The following is a 21,499-nucleotide window of genomic DNA, read 5'->3' as shown; positions in this document are numbered from 1 at the left end:
AGAGCTGACATGATGGATCCTATACATTAGATTAGACAGTATAGTACCAGAGAGGAGAGGAGAGCTGACATGGTGGATCCTATACATTAGATTAGACAGTATAGTACCAGAGAGGAGAGGAGAGCTGACATGGTGGATCCTATACATTAGATTAGACAGTATAGACCAGAGAGGAGAGGAGAGCTTGGTGGATCCTATACATTAGATTAGACAGTATAGTACCAGAGAGGAGAGGAGAGCTGACATGATGGATCCTATACATTAGATTAGACAGTATAGTACCAGAGAGGAGAGCTGACATGGTGGATCCTATACATTAGATTAGACAGTATAGTACCAGAGAGGAGAGGAGAGCTGACATGGTGGATCCTATACATTAGATTAGACAGTATAGTACCAGAGAGGAGGAGAGCTGACATGGTGGATCCTATACATTAGATTAGACAGTATAGTACCAGAGAGGAGAGGAGAGCTGACATGATGGATCCTATACATTAGATTAGACAGTATAGTACCAGAGAGGAGAGGAGAGCTGACATGGTGGATCCTATACATTAGATTAGACAGTATAGTACCAGAGAGGAGAGGAGAGCTGACATGGTGGATCCTATACATTAGATTAGACAGTATAGTACCAGAGAGGAGAGCTGACATGATGGATCCTATACATTAGATTAGACAGTATAGTACCAGAGAGGAGAGAGGATCCTATACATTAGATTAGACAGTATAGTACCACATGATGGATCCTATACATTAGATTAGACAGTATAGTACCAGAGAGGAGAGGAGAGCTGACATGGTGGATCCTATACATTAGATTAGACAGTATAGTACCAGAGAGGAGAGGAGAGCTGACATGATGGATCCTATACATTAGATTAGACAGTATAGTACCAGAGAGGAGAGCTGACATGATGGATCCTATACATTAGATTAGACAGTATAGTACCAGAGAGGAGAGGAGAGCTGACATGGTGGATCCTATACATTAGATTAGACAGTATAGTACCAGAGAGGAGAGGAGAGCTGACATGGTGGATCCTATACATTAGATTAGACAGTATAGTACCAGAGAGGAGAGGAGAGCTGACATGATGGATCCTATACATTAGATTAGACAGTATAGTACCAGAGAGGAGAGGAGAGCTGACATGATGGATCCTATACATTAGATTAGACAGTATAGTACCAGAGAGGAGAGGAGAGCTGACATGGTGGATCCTATACATTAGATTAGACAGTATAGTACCAGAGAGGAGAGGAGAGCTGACATGATGGATCCTATACATTAGATTAGACAGTATAGTACCAGAGAGGAGAGCTGACATGATGGATCCTATACATTAGATTAGACAGTATAGTACCAGAGAGGAGAGGAGAGCTGACATGATGGATCCTATACATTAGATTAGACAGTATAGTACCAGAGAGGAGAGGAGAGCTGACATGATGGATCCTATACATTAGATTAGACAGTATAGTACCAGAGAGGAGAGAGAGCTGACATGATGGATCCTATACATTAGATTAGACAGTATAGTACCAGAGAGGAGAGGACATGATGGATCCTATACATTAGATTAGACAGTATAGTACCAGAGAGGAGGAGAGCACATGATGGATCCTATACATTAGATTAGACAGTATAGTACCAGAGAGGAGAGCTGACATGATGGATCCTATACATTAGATTAGACAGTATAGTACCAGAGAGGAGAGGAGAGCTGACATGATGGATCCTATACATTAGATTAGACAGTATAGTACCAGAGAGGAGAGGAGAGCTGACATGATGGATCTGACATATGATGGATCCTATACATTAGATTAGACAGTATAGTACCAGAGAGGAGAGGAGAGCTGACATGATGGATCCTATACATTAGATTAGACAGTATAGTACCAGAGAGGAGAGGAGAGCTGACATGATGGATCCTATACATTAGATTAGACAGTATAGTACCAGAGAGGAGAGGAGAGCTGACATGATGGATCCTATACATTAGATTAGACATATAGTACCAGAGAGGAGAGCTGACATGAGATACATTAGATTATATAGTACCAGAGAGGAGAGGAGAGCTGACATGATGGATCCTATACATTAGATTAGACAGTATAGTACCAGAGAGGAGAGGAGAGCTGACATGATGGATCCTATACATTAGATTAGACAGTATAGTACCAGAGAGGAGAGAGCTGACATGATGGATCCTATACATTAGATTAGACAGTATAGTACCAGAGAGGAGAGGAGAGCTGACATGATGGATCCTATACATTAGATTAGACAGTATAGTACCAGAGAGGAGGAGAGCTGACATGATGGATCCTATACATTAGATTAGACAGTATAGTACCAGAGAGGAGAGGAGAGCTGACATGGTGGATCCTATACATTAGATTAGACAGTATAGTACCAGAGAGGAGAGGAGAGCTGACATGGTGGATCCTATACATTAGATTAGACAGTATAGTACCAGAGAGGAGAGGAGAGCTGACATGATGGATCCTATACATTAGATTAGACAGTATAGTACCAGAGAGGAGAGGAGAGCTGACATGGTGGATCCTATACATTAGATTAGACAGTATAGTACCAGAGAGGAGAGGAGAGCTGACATGGTGGATCCTATACATTAGATTAGACAGTATAGTACCAGAGAGGAGAGCTGACATGGGAGAGACTGACATGATGGATCCTATACATTAGATTAGACAGTATAGTACCAGAGAGGAGAGGAGAGCTGACATGCCATGGTGGATCCTATGATTAGATCCTATACATTAGATTAGACAGTATAGTACCAGAGAGGAGAGGAGAGCTGACATGATGGATCCTATACATTAGATTAGACAGTATAGTACCAGAGAGGAGAGGAGATCCTATACATTAGATTAGGTCTGACATGACATGTGGATCCTATACATTAGATTAGACAGTATAGTACCAGAGAGGAGAGCTGACATGGTGGATCCTATACATTAGATTAGACAGTATAGTACCAGAGAGGAGAGGAGAGCTGACATGATGGATCCTATACATTAGATTAGACAGTATAGTACCAGAGAGGAGAGGAGAGCTGACATGGTGGATCCTATACATTAGATTAGACAGTATAGTACCAGAGAGGAGAGGAGAGCTGACATGATGGATCCTATACATTAGATTAGACAGTATAGTACCAGAGAGGAGAGGAGAGCTGACATGGTGGGACCGATCCTCGTCTTGATGTTCATCTGTTTCAGCAGCTCAACACACATGGTCAGACAGCGCAGGAGAGTCTCTGGGTCCGTCTGACAGAGAGAACACAGCATTTATTTATGGAGACAATAACGTGTCTGTACCTTCTCCATGCGTGTCTCCTTGTCGTCCTGCTGTGTGTGTGTGTGTGTGTGTGTCTGTACCTTCTCCATGTCTCTGTCTCCTTGTCGTCCTGCTGTGTGTGTGTGTGTGTCTGTACCTTCTCCATGCGTGTCTCTGTCTCCTTGTCGTCCTGCTGTGTGTGTGTGTGTGTCTGTACCTTCTCCATGCGTGTCTCTGTCTCCTTGTCGTCCTGCTGTGTGTGTGTGTGTGTGTGTCTGTACCTTCTCCATGCGTGTCTCTGTCTCCTTGTCGTCCTGCTGTGTGTGTGTGTGTCTGTACCTTCTCCATGCGTGTCTCTGTCTCCTTGTCGTCCTGCTGTGTGTGTGTGTGTGTCTGTACCTTCTCCATGCGTGTCTCTGTCTCCTTGTCGTCCTGCTGTGTGTGTGTGTGTGTCTGTACCTTCTCCATGCGTGTCTCTGTCTCCTTGTCGTCCTGCTGTGTGTGTGTGTGTGTCTGTACCTTCTCCATGCGTGTCTCTGTCTCCTTGTCGTCCTGCTGTGTGTGTGTGTCTGTACCTTCTCCATGCGTGTCTCTGTCTCCTTGTCGTCCTGCTGTGTGGTCTCCTCCTGCAGGATGTTGTTCCTCAGGTTCTCCAGGTCAGTTATAGAGTCCTTCAGCTCCGCTGCTCTGTTGAACTCCTGGTTACTGATACAATCCTCTAAGGCCTGTTTCGCTTCTAGGATACCAACTTTCACCTCCGCTAGCTGAAGGAGAGAGAGACAGAGAGAGAGACAGAGAGAGAGACAGAGAGAGAGAAAGAGAGAAAGAGAGAAAGAGAGAAAGAGAGAAAGAGAGAGAGAGAGAGAGACAGGGAGAGAGAGAGAGAGAGAGAGAGACAGACAGAGAGAGAGACAGACAGACAGACAGAGAGAGAGACAGACAGACAGAGAGAGAGAGAGACAGACAGACAGAGAGAGAGACAGAAAGACAGAGAGAGACAGACAGAAAGACAGAGAGAGAGACAGAAAGACAGAGAGAGACAGAGAGACAGAGAGAGAGGAGAGAGAGACAGAGAGAGAGGAGAGAGAGAGAGACAGAGAGAGAGAGAGACAGAGAGAGACAGAGAGAGAGAGAGAGAGAGAGAGAGGAGAGAGAGAGAGGGGGAGGTTACAGACCGTAAAGAGCTTCTGGACATCGGAACAGCGACCACTGACCTCCATTGGGAGTTTATACCTGCCCCCCGGAGGTAGAATAGCTCATGATAAGCTATAGACAACATTATTTACTTAGAGTTTATACATGCTCTCCGGAGGTAGAATAGCTCATGATAAGCTATAGACCACATTATTTACTAAGAGAGTTTAGACCTCCTCTCCGGAGGTAGAATAGCTCATGATAACATTTGATTGGATTACCAAACACCTGACTAATAACACCTGATTACCAAACACCTGACTAATATCATCTGATTACCAAGCACCTGACTAATAACATTTCATTGGTTTACCACCAAACACCTGACTAATAACATCTGATTACCAAGCACCTGACTAATAACATTTGATTGGATTACCAAGCACCTGACTAATAACACCTGATTACCAAACACCTGACTAATATCATCTGATTACCAAGCACCTGACTAATAACATCTGATTAAACACCTGACTAATAACACCTGACTAATAACATTTGATTACAAACACCTGACTAATAACATTTGATTACCAAACACCTGACTAATAACATCAGATTACCAAGCACCTGACTAATATCATCAGATTACCAAGCACCTGACTAATAACATTTGATTACCAAACACCTGACTAATAACATCAGATTACCAAACACCTGACTAATAACATCTGATTACCAAACACCTGACTAATAACATCTGATTACCAAACACCTGACTAATAACATTTGATTACCAAACACCTGACTAATAACATCAGATTACCAAGCACCTGACTAATAACATTTGATTACCAAACACCTGACTAATAACATTTGATTACCAAACACCTGACTAATAACATCTGATTACCAAACACCTGACTAATAACATCTGATTACCAAACACCTGACTAATAACATTTGATTACCAAACACCTGACTAATAACATTTGATTACCAAACACCTGACTAATAACATCAGATTACCAAACACCTGACTAATAACATCTGATTACCAAACACCTGACTAATAACATTTGATTACCGAACACCTGACTAATAACATCTGATTACCAAACACCTGACTAATAACATTTGATTACCAAACACCTGACTAATAACATTTGATTACCAAACACCTGACTAATAACATTTGATTACCAAACACCTGACTAATAACATCTGATTACCAAACACCTGACTAATAACATCTGATTTGATTAACATTTGAACACCTGACTAATAACATTTGATTACCAAACACCTGACTAATAACATTTGATTAACCAAACACCTGACTAATAACATTTGATTACCAAACACCTGACTAATAACATCAGATTACCAAGCACCTGACTAATAACATCTGATTACCAAACACCTGACTAATAACATTTGATTACCAAACACCTGACTAATAACATCAGATTACCAAACACCTGACTAATAACATTTGATTAAAGCACCTGATAATAACATTGATTACCAACACCTGACTAATAACATTTGATTACAGACTAATAACATTTGATTACAAGCACCTGACTAATAACATTTGATTACAAACACCTGACTAATAACATCAGATTACCAAACACCTGACTAATAACATTTGATTACCAAGCACCTGACTAATAACATCTGATTACCAAACACCTGACTAATAACATTTGATTACCAAACACCTGACTAATAACATCAGATTACCAAGCACCTGACTAATAACATTTGATTACCAAACACCTGACTAATAACATCTGATTACCAAGCACCTGACTAATAACATTTGATTACCAAGCACCTGACTAATAACATTTGATTACCAAACACCTGACTAATAACATTTGATTACCAAACACCTGACTAATAACATCTGATTACCAAACACCTGACTAATAACATTTGATTACCAAACACCTGACTAATAACATCAGATTACCAAACACCTGACTAATAACACCTGATTACCAAACACCTGACTAATATCATCTGATTACCAAGCACCTGACTAATAACATTTGATTACCAAAAACACCTGACTAATAACATTTGATTACAAACACCTGACTAATAACATCAGATTACCAAACACCTGACTAATAACATTTGATTACCAAACACCTGACTAATAACATCTGATTACCAAACACCTGACTAATAACATTTGATTACCAAACACCTGACTAATAACATTTGATTACAAACACCTGACTAATAACATTTGATTACCAAGCACCTGACTAATAACATTTGATTACCAAACACCTGACTAATAACATCTGATTACCAAACACCTGACTAATAACATTTGATTACCAAACACCTGACTAATAACATTTGATTACCAAACACCTGACTAATAACATCTGATTACCAAGCACCTGACTAATAACATTTGATTACCAAACACCTGACTAATAACATTGATTTGAATTAGACTCTAGGATACAAACCTTCACCTCAGCTAACTGGAAGGAGAGAGGAGAGGATTGAGGATTAGATAGAGAAGGAGAGGAAAAGGAGAGGGGTAGAGTATGGAAAGAGGGAAGGAGGATAGAGAAGAGGTAAAGGAGAGAGAGGGAGAGGATGGAAAGAGAGAAGAGAGAGGGAGAGGATGGAAAGAGAGAAGAGAGAGGGAGAGGATGGAAAGAGAGAAGAGAGAGGGAGAGGATGGAAAGAGAGAAGAAGAGAGAGAGGGAGAGGATGGAAAGAGAGAAGAGGAGAGAGGGAAGAGGTAAAGGAGAGAGGAAAGAGGAGAGAGAGAGGAAAGAGGAGAGAGGGAAGAGGAGAGGTAGAGGATGGAGAGAGAGAAGGAAGAGGAGAGAGAGGTAGAGGATGGAGAGAGAGAAGAGGAGAGAGTGAGGGAAGAGGAGAGGGGGATGGAGAGAGAGGGATGGAGAGTGAGAAGAGGAGAGGGGGATGGAGAGAGAGAAGAGGAGAGAGGGATGGAGAGAGAGAAGAGGAGAGAGGGATGGAGAGAGAGAAGAGGAGAGAGGGATGGAGAGAGAGAAGAGGAGAGAGGGATGGAGAGAGAGAAGAGGAGAGAGGTAGAGGATGGAGAGAGGGAAGAGGAGAGAGGTAGAGGATGGAGAGAGGGAAGAGGAGAGAGGTAGAGGATGGAGAGAGGGAAGACGAGAGAGGTAGAGGATGGAGAGGAGGGATGGAGGATTGGATAGAGAATAAAGGAGAGATACAGCGGAGCGAATACCTTCACTTGTTTCTTGCGGTTCTCGTTCTCATCCAGCGGCTGTCTGATGACGATGGGCTCACGCACCTCCGAGATCACCTCCGCCACCTGGTGCGCACACGCACAGGTTAAAACTTTCACTACACCTTCATCTACTGTGTGTGTGTGTGTGTGTGTGTGTGTGTGTGTGTGTGTGTGTGTGTGTGTGTGTGTGTGTGTGTGTGTGTGTGTGTGTGTGTAACCTACGGTCTGAACGCGTCTGTGGTCGTCAGGTATCAGGGTCAGTAGTTTCTCCGTCAGCAGAGAGACCAGAGAGGGAGGAGTCTGAGGTAGGACCAGCATCTCCTGTAACACAGCCACCACACGCTTCCTATACACACACACACACACACAGAGAGTTACATGAACACTTTCTGTAGCACCATATACAAGGAGAAAGATAAACCTGATTAACTTCAATTTTATTTGTCACATACACATGGTTAGCAGATGTTAAATGCGAGTGTAGCGAAATGCTTGTTGACTTCCTGCCCGACTAGACGCACTGTCTTTGAATCAACCAATGGTTGTGTACCACGTTATCGACTGAGTCGTTAGCTGATATGTTAAAGAGATCAGATTACTACATCATCTGATAAATATCTATCCAGGCGTCTGTTATGTTGTCAAGCACGAACTCAACCACTGATGGCTACATTACCTCCCCCAACCATCCTCTACTCCTCCACCTCTCACCCACCCCCCCCCCTCCTCCACCTCTCTCACCCATCACCTCCTCTCACAAATCAATCCCCTCCTCCTCTCACCCATCACCACCTACTCCACCACCTCTCACCATTCCCCACCACCTCTCACCCATAGCTTCCTCCACCTCTCACCCATAGCTTCGTCCACCTCTCACCATTCCCCTCCCCCTCCTCCACCTCTCACCATTCCCCCCTCCTCCACCTCTCACCATTCCCCCTCCCTCCACCTCTCACCCATAGCTTCCTCCACCTCTCACCATTCCCCTCCCTCCACCTCTCACCCACTCCCCTCCTCCTCCTCCCTCACCCACCCCCCTCCTCCCCTCTCTCACCCATCCCCCCTCCCATCACCCACCCATCCCCCCTCCACCTCTCTCACCATTCCCCTCCTCCCTCCACACATCCATCCCCCCTCCTCTCACCTTCCTCCCTCTTCATTGGTATCCAGACAGCCGGTGAGGTGGATGAGTTGTTGAGAGATGAACTCTTTAGTCATGACCAGCTCCAGCTGAGCAAAGTCTCCTTTCAGCTCTTCAGACAACACCGGGACACACTTCACATACCTGGTATTACACAGTAATAACAGTTACCATACCTGGTATTACCCAGTAATAACAGTTACCATACCCGGTATTACCCAGTAATAACAGTTACCATACCCGGTATTACCCAGTAATAACAGTTACCATACCCGGTATTACCCAGTAATAACAGTTACCATACCCGGTATTACCCAGTAATAACAGTTACCATACCCGGTATTACCCAGTAATAACAGTTACCATACCCGGTATTACCCAGTAATAACAGTTACCATACCTGGTATTACCCAGTAATAACAGTTACCGTACCCGGTATTACCCAGTAATAACAGTTACCGTACCCGGTATTACCCAGTAATAACAGTTACCGTACCCGGTATTACCCAGTAATAACAGTTACCGTACCCGGTATTACCCAGTAATAACAGTTACCGTACCCGGTATTACCCAGTAATAACAGTTACCGTACCCGGTATTACCCAGTAATAACAGTTACCGTACCCGGTATTACCCAGTAATAACAGTTACCGTACCCGGTATTACCCAGTAATAACAGTTACCGTACCTGGTATTACCCAGTAATAACAGTTACCGTACCCGGTATTACCCAGTAATAACAGTTACCGTACCCGGTATTACCCAGTAATAACAGTTACCGTACCCGGTATTACCCAGTAATAACAGTTACCGTACCCGGTATTACCCAGTAATAACAGTTACCGTACCTGGTATTACCCAGTAATAACAGTTACCGTACCCGGTATTACCCAGTAATAACAGTTACCATACATGGTATTACCCAGTAATAACAGTTACCATACCCGGTATTACACAGTAATAACAGTTACCGTACCCGGTATTACACAGTAATAACAGTTACCGTACCCGGTATTACACAGTAATAACAGTTACCGTACCCGGTATTACACAGTAATAACAGTTACCGTACCCGGTATTACACAGTAATAACAGTTACCATACCCGGTATTACCCAGTAATAACAGTTACCATACCCGGTATTACCCAGTAATAACAGTTACCATACCCGGTATTACCCAGTAATAACAGTTACCGTACCTGGTATTACCCAGTAATAACAGTTACCGTACCTGGTATTACCCAGTAATAACAGTTACCGTACCTGGTATTACCCAGTAATAACAGTTACCGTACCTGGTATTACCCAGTAATAACACTTATCGTACCTGGTATTACCCAGTAATAACAGTTACCATACCCGGTATTACACAGTAATAACAGTTACCGTACCCGGTATTACCCAGTAATAACAGTTACCGTACCCGGTATTACACAGTAATAACAGTTACCGTACCCGGTATTACCCAGTAATAACAGTTACCATACCCGGTATTACACAGTAATAACAGTTACCATACCCGGTATTACCCAGTAATAACAGTTACCGTACCCGGTATTACACAGTAATAACAGTTACCGTACCCGGTATTACCCAGTAATAACAGTTACCGTACCCGGTATTACACAGTAATAACAGTTACCGTACCCGGTATTACACAGTAATAACAGTTACCATACATGGTATTACCCAGTAATAACAGTTACCATACCCGGTATTACCCAGTAATAACAGTTACCATACCCGGTATTACACAGTAATAACAGTTACCATACCCGGTATTACACAGTAATAACAGTTACCGTACCTGGTATTACCCAGTAATAACAGTTACCGTACCCGGTATTACCCAGTAATAACAGTTATCATACCCGGTATTACCCAGTAATAACAGTTACCATACCCGGTATTACCCAGTAATAACAGTTACCGTACCTGGTATTACCCAGTAATAACAGTTATCATACCCGGTATTACCCAGTAATAACAGTTACCATACCCGGTATTACACAGTAATAACAGTTACCATACCCGGTATTACACAGTAATAACAGTTACCGTACCCGGTATTACCCAGTAATAACAGTTACCGTACCCGGTATTACCCAGTAATAACAGTTACCGTACCCGGTATTACCCAGTAATAACAGTTACCATACCTGGTATTACCCAGTAATAACAGTTACCATACCCGGTATTACACAGTAATAAGTTACCATACCCGGTATTACACAGTAATAACAGTTACCATACCTGGTATTACACAGTAATAGTTATAACGCTTCATATACCTGGTATTACACAGTAATAGTTATAACACTTCATATACCTGGTATTACACAGTAATAGTTATAACACTTCATATACCTGGTATTACACAGTAATAGTTATAACACTTCATATACCTGGTATTACACAGTAATAGTTATAACGCTTCATATACCTGGTATTACACAGTAATAGTTATAACGCTTCATATACCTGGTATTACACAGTAATAGTTATAACACTTCATATACCTGGTATTACACAGTAATAGTTATAACACTTCATATACCTGGTATTACACAGTAATAGTTATAACACTTCATATACCTGGTATTACACATTAGTTATAACACTTCATATACCTGGTATTACACAGTAATAGTTATAACACTTCATATACCTGGTATTACACAGTAATAGTTATAACACTTCATATACCTGGTATTACACAGTAATAGTTATAACACTTCATATACCTGGTATTACACAGTAATAGTTATAACACTTCATATACCTGGTATTACACAGTAATAGTTATAACACTTCATATACCTGGTATTACACATTAGTTATAACACTTCATATACCTGGTATTATACCTGGTATTACACAGTAATAGTTATAACGCTTCATATACCTGGTATTACACAGTAATAGTTATAACACTTCATATACCTGGTATTACACAGTAATAGTTATAACACTTCATATACCTGGTATTACACAGTAATAGTTATAACACTTCATATACCTGGTATTACACATTAGTTATAACACTTCATATACCTGGTATTACACATTAGTTATAACACTTCATATACCTGGTATTACACATTAGTTATAACACTTCATATACCTGGTATTACACAGTAATAGTTATAACACTTCATATACCTGGTATTACACATTAGTTATAACACTTCATATACCTGGTATTACACAGTAATAGTTATAACACTTCATATACCTGGTATTACACAGTAATAGTTATAACACTTCATATACCTGGTATTACACAGTAATAGTTATAACACTTCATATACCTGGTATTACACAGTAATAGTTATAACACTTCATATACCTGGTATTACACAGTAATAGTTATAACACTTCATATACCTGGTATTACACAGTAATAGTTATAACACTTCATATACCTGGTATTACACATTAGTTATAACACTTCATATACCTGGTATTACACAGTAATAGTTATAACACTTCATATACCTGGTATTACACAGTAATAGCTATAACACTTCATATACCTGGTATTACACAGTAATAGTTATAACACTTCATATACCTGGTATTACACAGTAATAGTTATAACACTTCATATACCTGGTATTACACAGTAATAGTTATAACACTTCATATACCTGGTATTACACAGTAATAGTTATAACACTTCACATACCTGGTATTACACAGTAATAGTTATAACACTTCATATACCTGGTATTACACAGTAATAGTTATAACACTTCATATACCTGGTATTACACAGTAATAGTAATAACACTTCATATACCTGGTATTACACAGTAATAGTTATAACGCTTCATATACCTGGTATTACACAGTAATAGTTATAACACTTCATATACCCGGTATTACACAGTAATAGTTATAACACTTCATATACCTGGTATTACACAGTAATAGTTATAACGCTTCATATACCTGGTATTACACAGTAATAGTTATAACACTTCATATACCTGGTATTACACAGTAATAGTTATAACGCTTCATATACCTGGTATTACACAGTAATAGTTATAACACTTCATATACCTGGTATTACACAGTAATAGTTATAACACTTCATATACCTGGTATTACACAGTAATAGTTATAACACTTCATATACCCGGTATTACACAGTAATAGTTATAACGCTTCATATACCCGGTATTACACATTAGTTATAACACTTCACATACCTGGTATTACACAGTAATAGTTATAACACTTCATATACCTGGTATTACACAGTAATAGTTATAACACTTCATATACCTGGTATTACACAGTAATAGTTATAACACTTCATATACCTGTATTACACAGTAATAGTTATAACACTTCATATACCTGTATTACACAGTAATAGTTATAACACTTCATATACCTGGTATTACACAGTAATAGTTATAACGCTTCATATACCTGGTATTACACAGTAATAGTTATAACACTTCATATACCTGGTATTACACAGTAATAGTTATAACACTTCATATACCTGGTATTACACAGTAATAGTTAACACTTCATATACCTGGTATTACACAGTAATAGTTATAACACTTCATATACCCGGTATTACACAGTAATAGTTATAACACTTCATATACCTGGTATTACACAGTAATAGTTATAACACTTCATATACCTGGTATTACACAGTAATAGTTATAACACTTCATATACCTGTATTACACATTAGTTATAACACTTCATATACCTGGTATTACACAGTAATAGTTATAACACTTCATATACCTGGTATTACACAGTAATAATCGTTAACACTTCACACTCAGTGTCATGCCATCAAAAATCCATAAGGAGTTGGCAAGAGAGCACAAACTGACTGGCACCCAGGCTACCTTGACATATCTACATGTTATAGACACACTACATAACCAAAAGGTACGTGGACAACTGCTCATCCAACATCTCATTCCAAACGGGTACTGATGTTGGGGGCGATTAGGCCCTGCAGTAGGCTTTCCAATTCATCCCAAAGGTGTTCGATTATATACAAATATACACCAGTTATAACATGTTAACACTACTACACTGTCTTCATATACCTGTTATAACATGTTAACACTACTACACTGTCTTCATATACCTGTTATAACATGTTAACACTACTACACTGTCTTCATATACCAGTTATAACATGTTAACACTACTACACTGTCTTCATATACCAGTTATAACATGTTAATACTACTACACTGTCTTCATATACCAGTTATAACACTACTACACTGTCTTCATATACCAGTTATAACACTACTACACTGTCTTCATATACCAGTTATAACACTACTACACTGTCTTCATATACCAGTTATAACATGTTAACACTACTACACTGTCTTCATATACCAGTTATAACATGTTAACACTACTACACTGTCTTCATATACCTGTTATAACATGTTAACACTACTACACTGTCTTCATATACCAGTTATAACATGTTAACACTACTACACTGTCTTCATATACCAGTTATAACATGTTAATACTACTACACTGTCTTCATATACCAGTTATAACACTACTACACTGTCTTCATATACCAGTTATAACACTACTACACTGTCTTCATATACCAGTTATAACATGTTAACACTACTACACTGTCTTCATATACCAGTTATAACATGATAACACTACTACACTGTCTTCATATACCTGTTATAACATGTTAACACTACTACACTGTCTTCATATACCTGTTATAACATGTTAACACTACTACACTGTCTTCATATACCTGTTATAACATGTTAACACTACTACACTGTCTTCATATACCAGTTATAACACTACTACACTGTCTTCATATACCAGTTATAACACTACTACACTGTCTTCATATACCAGTTATAACATGTTAACACTACTACACTGTCTTCATATACCTGTTATAACATGTTAACACTACTACACTGTCTTCATATACCTGTTATAACATGTTAACACTACTACACTGTCTTCATATACCAGTTATAACACTACTACACTGTCTTCATATACCAGTTATAACACTACTACACTGTCTTCATATACCAGTTATAACATGTTAACACTACTACACTGTCTTCATATACCAGTTATAACATGTTAACACTACTACACTGTCTTCATATACCAGTTATAACACTACTACACTGTCTTCATATACCAGTTATAACATGTTAACACTACTACACTGTCTTCATATACCAGTTATAACATGTTAACACTACTACACTGTCTTCATATACCAGTTATAACATGTTAACACTACTACACTGTCTTCATATACCAGTTATAACATGTTAATACCACTACACTGTCTTCATATACCAGTTATAACATGTTAACACTACTACACTGTCTTCATATACCAGTTATAACATGTTAACACTATACTGTCTTCATATACCAGTTATAACATGTTAACACTATACTGTCTTCATATACCAGTTATAACATGTTAACACTATACTGTCTTCATATACCAGTCATAACACTACTATACTGTCTTCATATACCTGTTATATCATGTTAACACTACTACACTGTCTTCATATACCAGTTATAACATGATAACACTACTACACTGTCTTCATATACCTGTTATAACATGTTAACACTACTACACTGTCTTCATATACCAGTTATAACATGTTAACACTACTACACTGTCTTCATATACCAGTTATAACACTACTACACTGTCTTCATATACCATTATAACATGTTAACACTACTACACTGTCTTCATATACCAGTTATAACATGTTAACACTACTACACTGTCTCCATATACCAGTTATAACATGTTAATACTACTACACTGTCTTCATATACCAGTTATAACATGTTAACACTATACTGTCTTCATATACCAGTTATAACATGATAACACTACTACACTGTCTTCATATACCAGTTATAACATGTTAACACTACTACACTGTCTTCATATACCTGTTATAACATGTTAACACTACTACACTGTCTTCATATACCTGTTATAACATGTTAACACTACTACACTGTCTTCATATACCTGTTATAACATGTTAACACTACTACACTGTCTTCATATACCAGTTATAACACTACTACACTGTCTTCATATACCATTATAACATGTTAACACTACTACACTGTCTCCATATACCAGTTATAACATGTTAATACTACTACACTGTCTTCATATACCAGTTATAACATGATAACACTACTACACTGTCTTCATATACCAGTTATAACACTGTCTTCATATACCAGTTATAACATGTTAACACTACTACACTGTCTTCATATACCAGTTATAACATGTTAATACCACTACACTGTCTTCATATACCAGTTATAACATGTTAACACTACTACACTGTCTTCATATACCAGTTATAACATGTTAATACTACTACACCGTCTTCATATACCAGTTATAACATGTTAATACTACTACACTGTCTTCATATACCAGTTATAACATGTTAACACTACTACACTGTCTTCATATACCAGTTATAACATGTTAACACTACTACACTGTCTTCATATACCAGTTATAACATGTTAACACTACTACACTGTCTTCATATACCAGTTATAACATGTTAACACTACTACACTGTCTTCATATACCAGTTATAACATGTTAACACTACTACACTGTCTTCATATACCAGTTATAACACTACTATACTGTCTTCATATACCAGTTATAACATGTTAACACTACTACACTGTCTTCATATACCAGTTATAACATGTTAACACTACTACACTGTCTTCATATACCAGTTATAACATGTTAACACTACTACACTGTCTTCATATACCAGTTATAACACTACTACACTGTCTTCATATACCAGTTATAACACTACTACACTGTCTTCATATACCAGTTATAACATGTTAACACTACTACACTGTCTTCATATACCAGTTATAACATGTTAATACTACTACACTGTCTTCATATACCAGTTATAACATGTTAACACTACTACACTGTCTTCATATACCAGTTATAACATGTTAACACTACTACACTGTCTTCATATACCTGTTATAACATGTTAATACTACTACACTGTCTTCATATACCTGTTATAACATGTTAACACTACTACACTGTCTTCATATACCAGTTATAACATGTTAATACTACTACACTGTCTTCATATACCTGTTATAACATGTTAACACTACTACACTGTCTTCATATACCAGTTATAACATGTTAACACTACTACACTGTCTTCATATACCAGTTATAACATGATAACACTACTACACTGTCTTCATATACCTGTTATAACATGTTAACACTACTACACTGTCTTCATATACCAGTTATAACATGATAACACTACTACACTGTCTTCATATACCTGTTATAACATGTTAATACTACTACACTGTCTTCATATACCTGTTATAACATGTTAACACTACTACACTGTCTTCATATACCAGTTATAACATGTTAATACTACTACACTGTCTTCATATACCTGTTATAACATGTTAACACTACTACACTGTCTTCATATACCAGTTATAACATGTTAACACTACTACACTGTCTTCATATACCAGTTATAACATGTTAACACTACTACACTGTCTTCATATACCTGTTATAACATGTTAACACTACTACACTGTCTTCATATACCTGTTATAACATGTTAACACTACTACACTGTCTTCATATACCAGTTATAACACTACTACACTGTCTTCATATACCTGTTATAACATGTTAACACTACTACACTGTCTTCATATACCAGTTATAACATGTTAACACTACTACACTGTCTTCATATACCAGTTATAACACTACTACACTGTCTTCATATACCAGTTATAACATGTTAACACTACTACACTGTCTTCATATACCAGTTATAACATGTTAACACTACTACACTGTCTTCATATACCAGTTATAACACTACTACACTGTCTTCATATACCAGTTATAACATGTTAACACTACTACACTGTCTTCATATACCAGTTATAACATGTTAACACTACTACACTGTCTTCATATACCAGTTATAACATGTTAACACTACTACACTGTCTTCATATACCAGTTATAACATGTTAATACCACTACACTGTCTTCATATACCAGTTATAACATGTTAACACTACTACACTGTCTTCATATACCAGTTATAACATGTTAACACTATACTGTCTTCATATACCAGTTATAACATGTTAACACTATACTGTCTTCATATACCAGTTATATCATGTTAACACTATACTGTCTTCATATACCAGTTATAACACTACTATACTGTCTTCATATACCTGTTATATCATGTTAACACTACTACACTGTCTTCATATACCAGTTATAACATGATAACACTACTACACTGTCTTCATATACCAGTTATAACATGTTAACACTACTACACTGTCTTCATATACCAGTTATAACATGTTAACACTACTACACTGTCTTCATATACCAGTTATAACATGTTAACACTACTACACTGTCTTCATATACCAGTTATAACATGTTAACACTACTACACTGTCTCCATATACCAGTTATAACATGTTAACACTACTACACTGTCTCCATATACCAGTTATAACATGTTAACACTACTACACTGTCTTCATATACCAGTTATAACATGTTAACACTACTACACTGTCTTCATATACCTGTTATAACATGATAACACTACTACACTGTCTTCATATACCAGTTATAACATGTTAACACTACTACACTGTCTTCATATACCTGTTATAACATGTTAACACTACTACACTGTCTTCATATACCTGTTATAACATGTTAACACTACTACACTGTCTTCATATACCTGTTATAACATGTTAACACTACTACACTGTCTTCATATACCAGTTATAACACTACTACACTGTCTTCATATACCATTATAACATGTTAACACTACTACACTGTCTCCATATACCAGTTATAACATGTTAATACTACTACACTGTCTTCATATACCAGTTATAACATGTTAACACTACTACACTGTCTTCATATACCAGTTATAACATGTTAACACTATACTGTCTTCATATACCAGTTATAACATGATAACACTATACTGTCTTCATATACCAGTTATAACATGTTAACACTATACTGTCTTCATATACCAGTTATAACATGATAACACTACTACACTGTCTTCATATACCAGTTATAACACTGTCTTCATATACCAGTTATAACACTGTCTTCATATACCAGTTATAACACTGTCTTCATATACCAGTTATAACATGTTAACACTACTACACTGTCTTCATATACCAGTTATAACATGTTAATACCACTACACTGTCTTCATATACCAGTTATAACATGTTAACACTACTACACTGTCTTCATATACCAGTTATAACATGTTAATACTACTACACCGTCTTCATATACCAGTTATAACATGTTAATACTACTACACTGTCTTCATATACCAGTTATAACATGTTAACACTACTACACTGTCTTCATATACCAGTTATAACATGTTAACACTACTACACTGTCTTCATATACCAGTTATAACATGTTAACACTACTACACTGTCTTCATATACCAGTTATAACATGTTAACACTACTACACTGTCTTCATATACCAGTTATAACATGTTAACACTACTACACTGTCTTCATATACCAGTTATAACACTACTATACTGTCTTCATATACCAGTTATAACATGTTAACACTACTACACTGTCTTCATATACCAGTTATAACATGTTAACACTACTACACTGTCTTCATATACCAGTTATAACATGTTAATACTACTACACTGTCTTCATATACCAGTTATAACACTACTACACTGTCTTCATATACCAGTTATAACACTACTACACTGTCTTCATATACCAGTTATAACATGTTAACACTACTACACTGTCTTCATATACCAGTTATAACATGATAACACTACTACACTGTCTTCATATACCTGTTATAACATGTTAACACTACTACACTGTCTTCATATACCAGTTATAACATGATAACACTACTACACTGTCTTCATATACCTGTTATAACATGTTAATACTACTACACTGTCTTCATATACCTGTTATAACATGTTAACACTACTACACTGTCTTCATATACCAGTTATAACATGTTAATACTACTACACTGTCTTCATATACCTGTTATAACATGTTAACACTACTACACTGTCTTCATATACCAGTTATAACATGTTAACACTACTACACTGTCTTCATATACCAGTTATAACATGATAACACTACTACACTGTCTTCATATACCTGTTATAACATGTTAACACTACTACACTGTCTTCATATACCAGTTATAACATGATAACACTACTACACTGTCTTCATATACCTGTTATAACATGTTAATACTACTACACTGTCTTCATATACCTGTTATAACATGTTAACACTACTACACTGTCTTCATATACCAGTTATAACATGTTAATACTACTACACTGTCTTCATATACCTGTTATAACATGTTAACACTACTACACTGTCTTCATATACCAGTTATAACATGTTAACACTACTACACTGTCTTCATATACCAGTTATAACATGTTAACACTACTACACTGTCTTCATATACCTGTTATAACATGTTAACACTACTACACTGTCTTCATATACCTGTTATAACATGTTAACACTACTACACTGTCTTCATATACCAGTTATAACACTACTACACTGTCTTCATATACCTGTTATAACATGTTAACACTACTACACTGTCTTCATATACCAGTTATAACATGTTAACACTACTACACTGTCTTCATATACCAGTTATAACACTACTACACTGTCTTCATATACCAGTTATAACATGTTAACACTACTACACTGTCTTCATATACCAGTTATAACATGTTAACACTACTACACTGTCTTCATATACCAGTTATAACACTACTACACTGTCTTCATATACCAGTTATAACATGTTAACACTACTACACTGTCTTCATATACCAGTTATAACATGTTAACACTACTACACTGTCTTCATATACCAGTTATAACATGTTAACACTACTACACTGTCTTCATATACCAGTTATAACATGTTAATACCACTACACTGTCTTCATATACCAGTTATAACATGTTAACACTACTACACTGTCTTCATATACCAGTTATAACATGTTAACACTATACTGTCTTCATATACCAGTTATAACATGTTAACACTATACTGTCTTCATATACCAGTTATAACATGTTAACACTATACTGTCTTCATATACCAGTTATAACACTACTATACTGTCTTCATATACCTGTTATATCATGTTAACACTACTACACTGTCTTCATATACCAGTTATAACATGATAACACTACTACACTGTCTTCATATACCTGTTATAACATGTTAACACTACTACACTGTCTTCATATACCAGTTATAACATGTTAACACTACTACACTGTCTTCATATACCAGTTATAACATGTTAACACTACTACACTGTCTTCATATACCAGTTATAACATGTTAACACTACTACACTGTCTCCATATACCAGTTATAACATGTTAACACTACTA

The 21,499-nt window shown here is 37.3% G+C and overlaps 1 protein-coding gene and 2 long non-coding RNA genes across 15 annotated transcripts in view; all 3 read right to left on the bottom strand.

The window, feature by feature from the left end:
* The window catches only part of LOC118383563 (condensin complex subunit 3-like), a 65,041-nt gene that overhangs the window by 19,355 nt on the left and 24,187 nt on the right, over positions 1-21,499 (bottom strand). The window contains exons 9-13 of the mRNA XM_052500894.1: positions 8,842-8,982; positions 7,920-8,043; positions 7,695-7,781; positions 3,886-4,074; positions 3,190-3,300 (exon numbers count right to left, since the gene is read on the bottom strand). Of these exons, the coding sequence (XP_052356854.1) occupies positions 3,190-3,300; positions 3,886-4,074; positions 7,695-7,781; positions 7,920-8,043; positions 8,842-8,982 (652 nt within the window). The remainder of the gene's footprint in view (positions 1-3,189; positions 3,301-3,885; positions 4,075-7,694; positions 7,782-7,919; positions 8,044-8,841; positions 8,983-21,499) is intronic.
* Positions 9,248-10,987, bottom strand: LOC127917833 (uncharacterized). Its single transcript, XR_008097841.1, has 3 exons — positions 10,903-10,987; positions 9,559-9,686; positions 9,248-9,526 (listed from the first exon to the last, which is right to left on the bottom strand). It is a non-coding gene; the product is annotated as an uncharacterized LOC127917833 (long non-coding RNA).
* LOC127917832 (uncharacterized) lies at positions 11,095-21,026 on the bottom strand. 13 transcript variants are annotated; one of them, XR_008097830.1, is made up of 7 exons: positions 19,728-19,838; positions 17,465-17,620; positions 13,619-13,932; positions 13,395-13,546; positions 12,718-12,945; positions 12,002-12,337; positions 11,095-11,694 (listed from the first exon to the last, which is right to left on the bottom strand). It is a non-coding gene; the product is annotated as an uncharacterized LOC127917832 (long non-coding RNA). The 13 variants fall into 13 exon arrangements; XR_008097833.1 differs by lacking the exon at positions 19,728-19,838 and adding an exon at positions 19,137-19,672; XR_008097831.1 differs by lacking the exons at positions 17,465-17,620; positions 19,728-19,838 and adding an exon at positions 20,491-21,026.

The sequence above is a fragment of the Oncorhynchus keta genome, unplaced genomic scaffold (assembly GCF_023373465.1).
Source record: "Oncorhynchus keta strain PuntledgeMale-10-30-2019 unplaced genomic scaffold, Oket_V2 Un_contig_12248_pilon_pilon, whole genome shotgun sequence".
Taxonomy (NCBI): Eukaryota; Metazoa; Chordata; class Actinopteri; order Salmoniformes; family Salmonidae; genus Oncorhynchus; species Oncorhynchus keta.
This window is presented reverse-complemented; position numbering and strand designations above follow the sequence as displayed.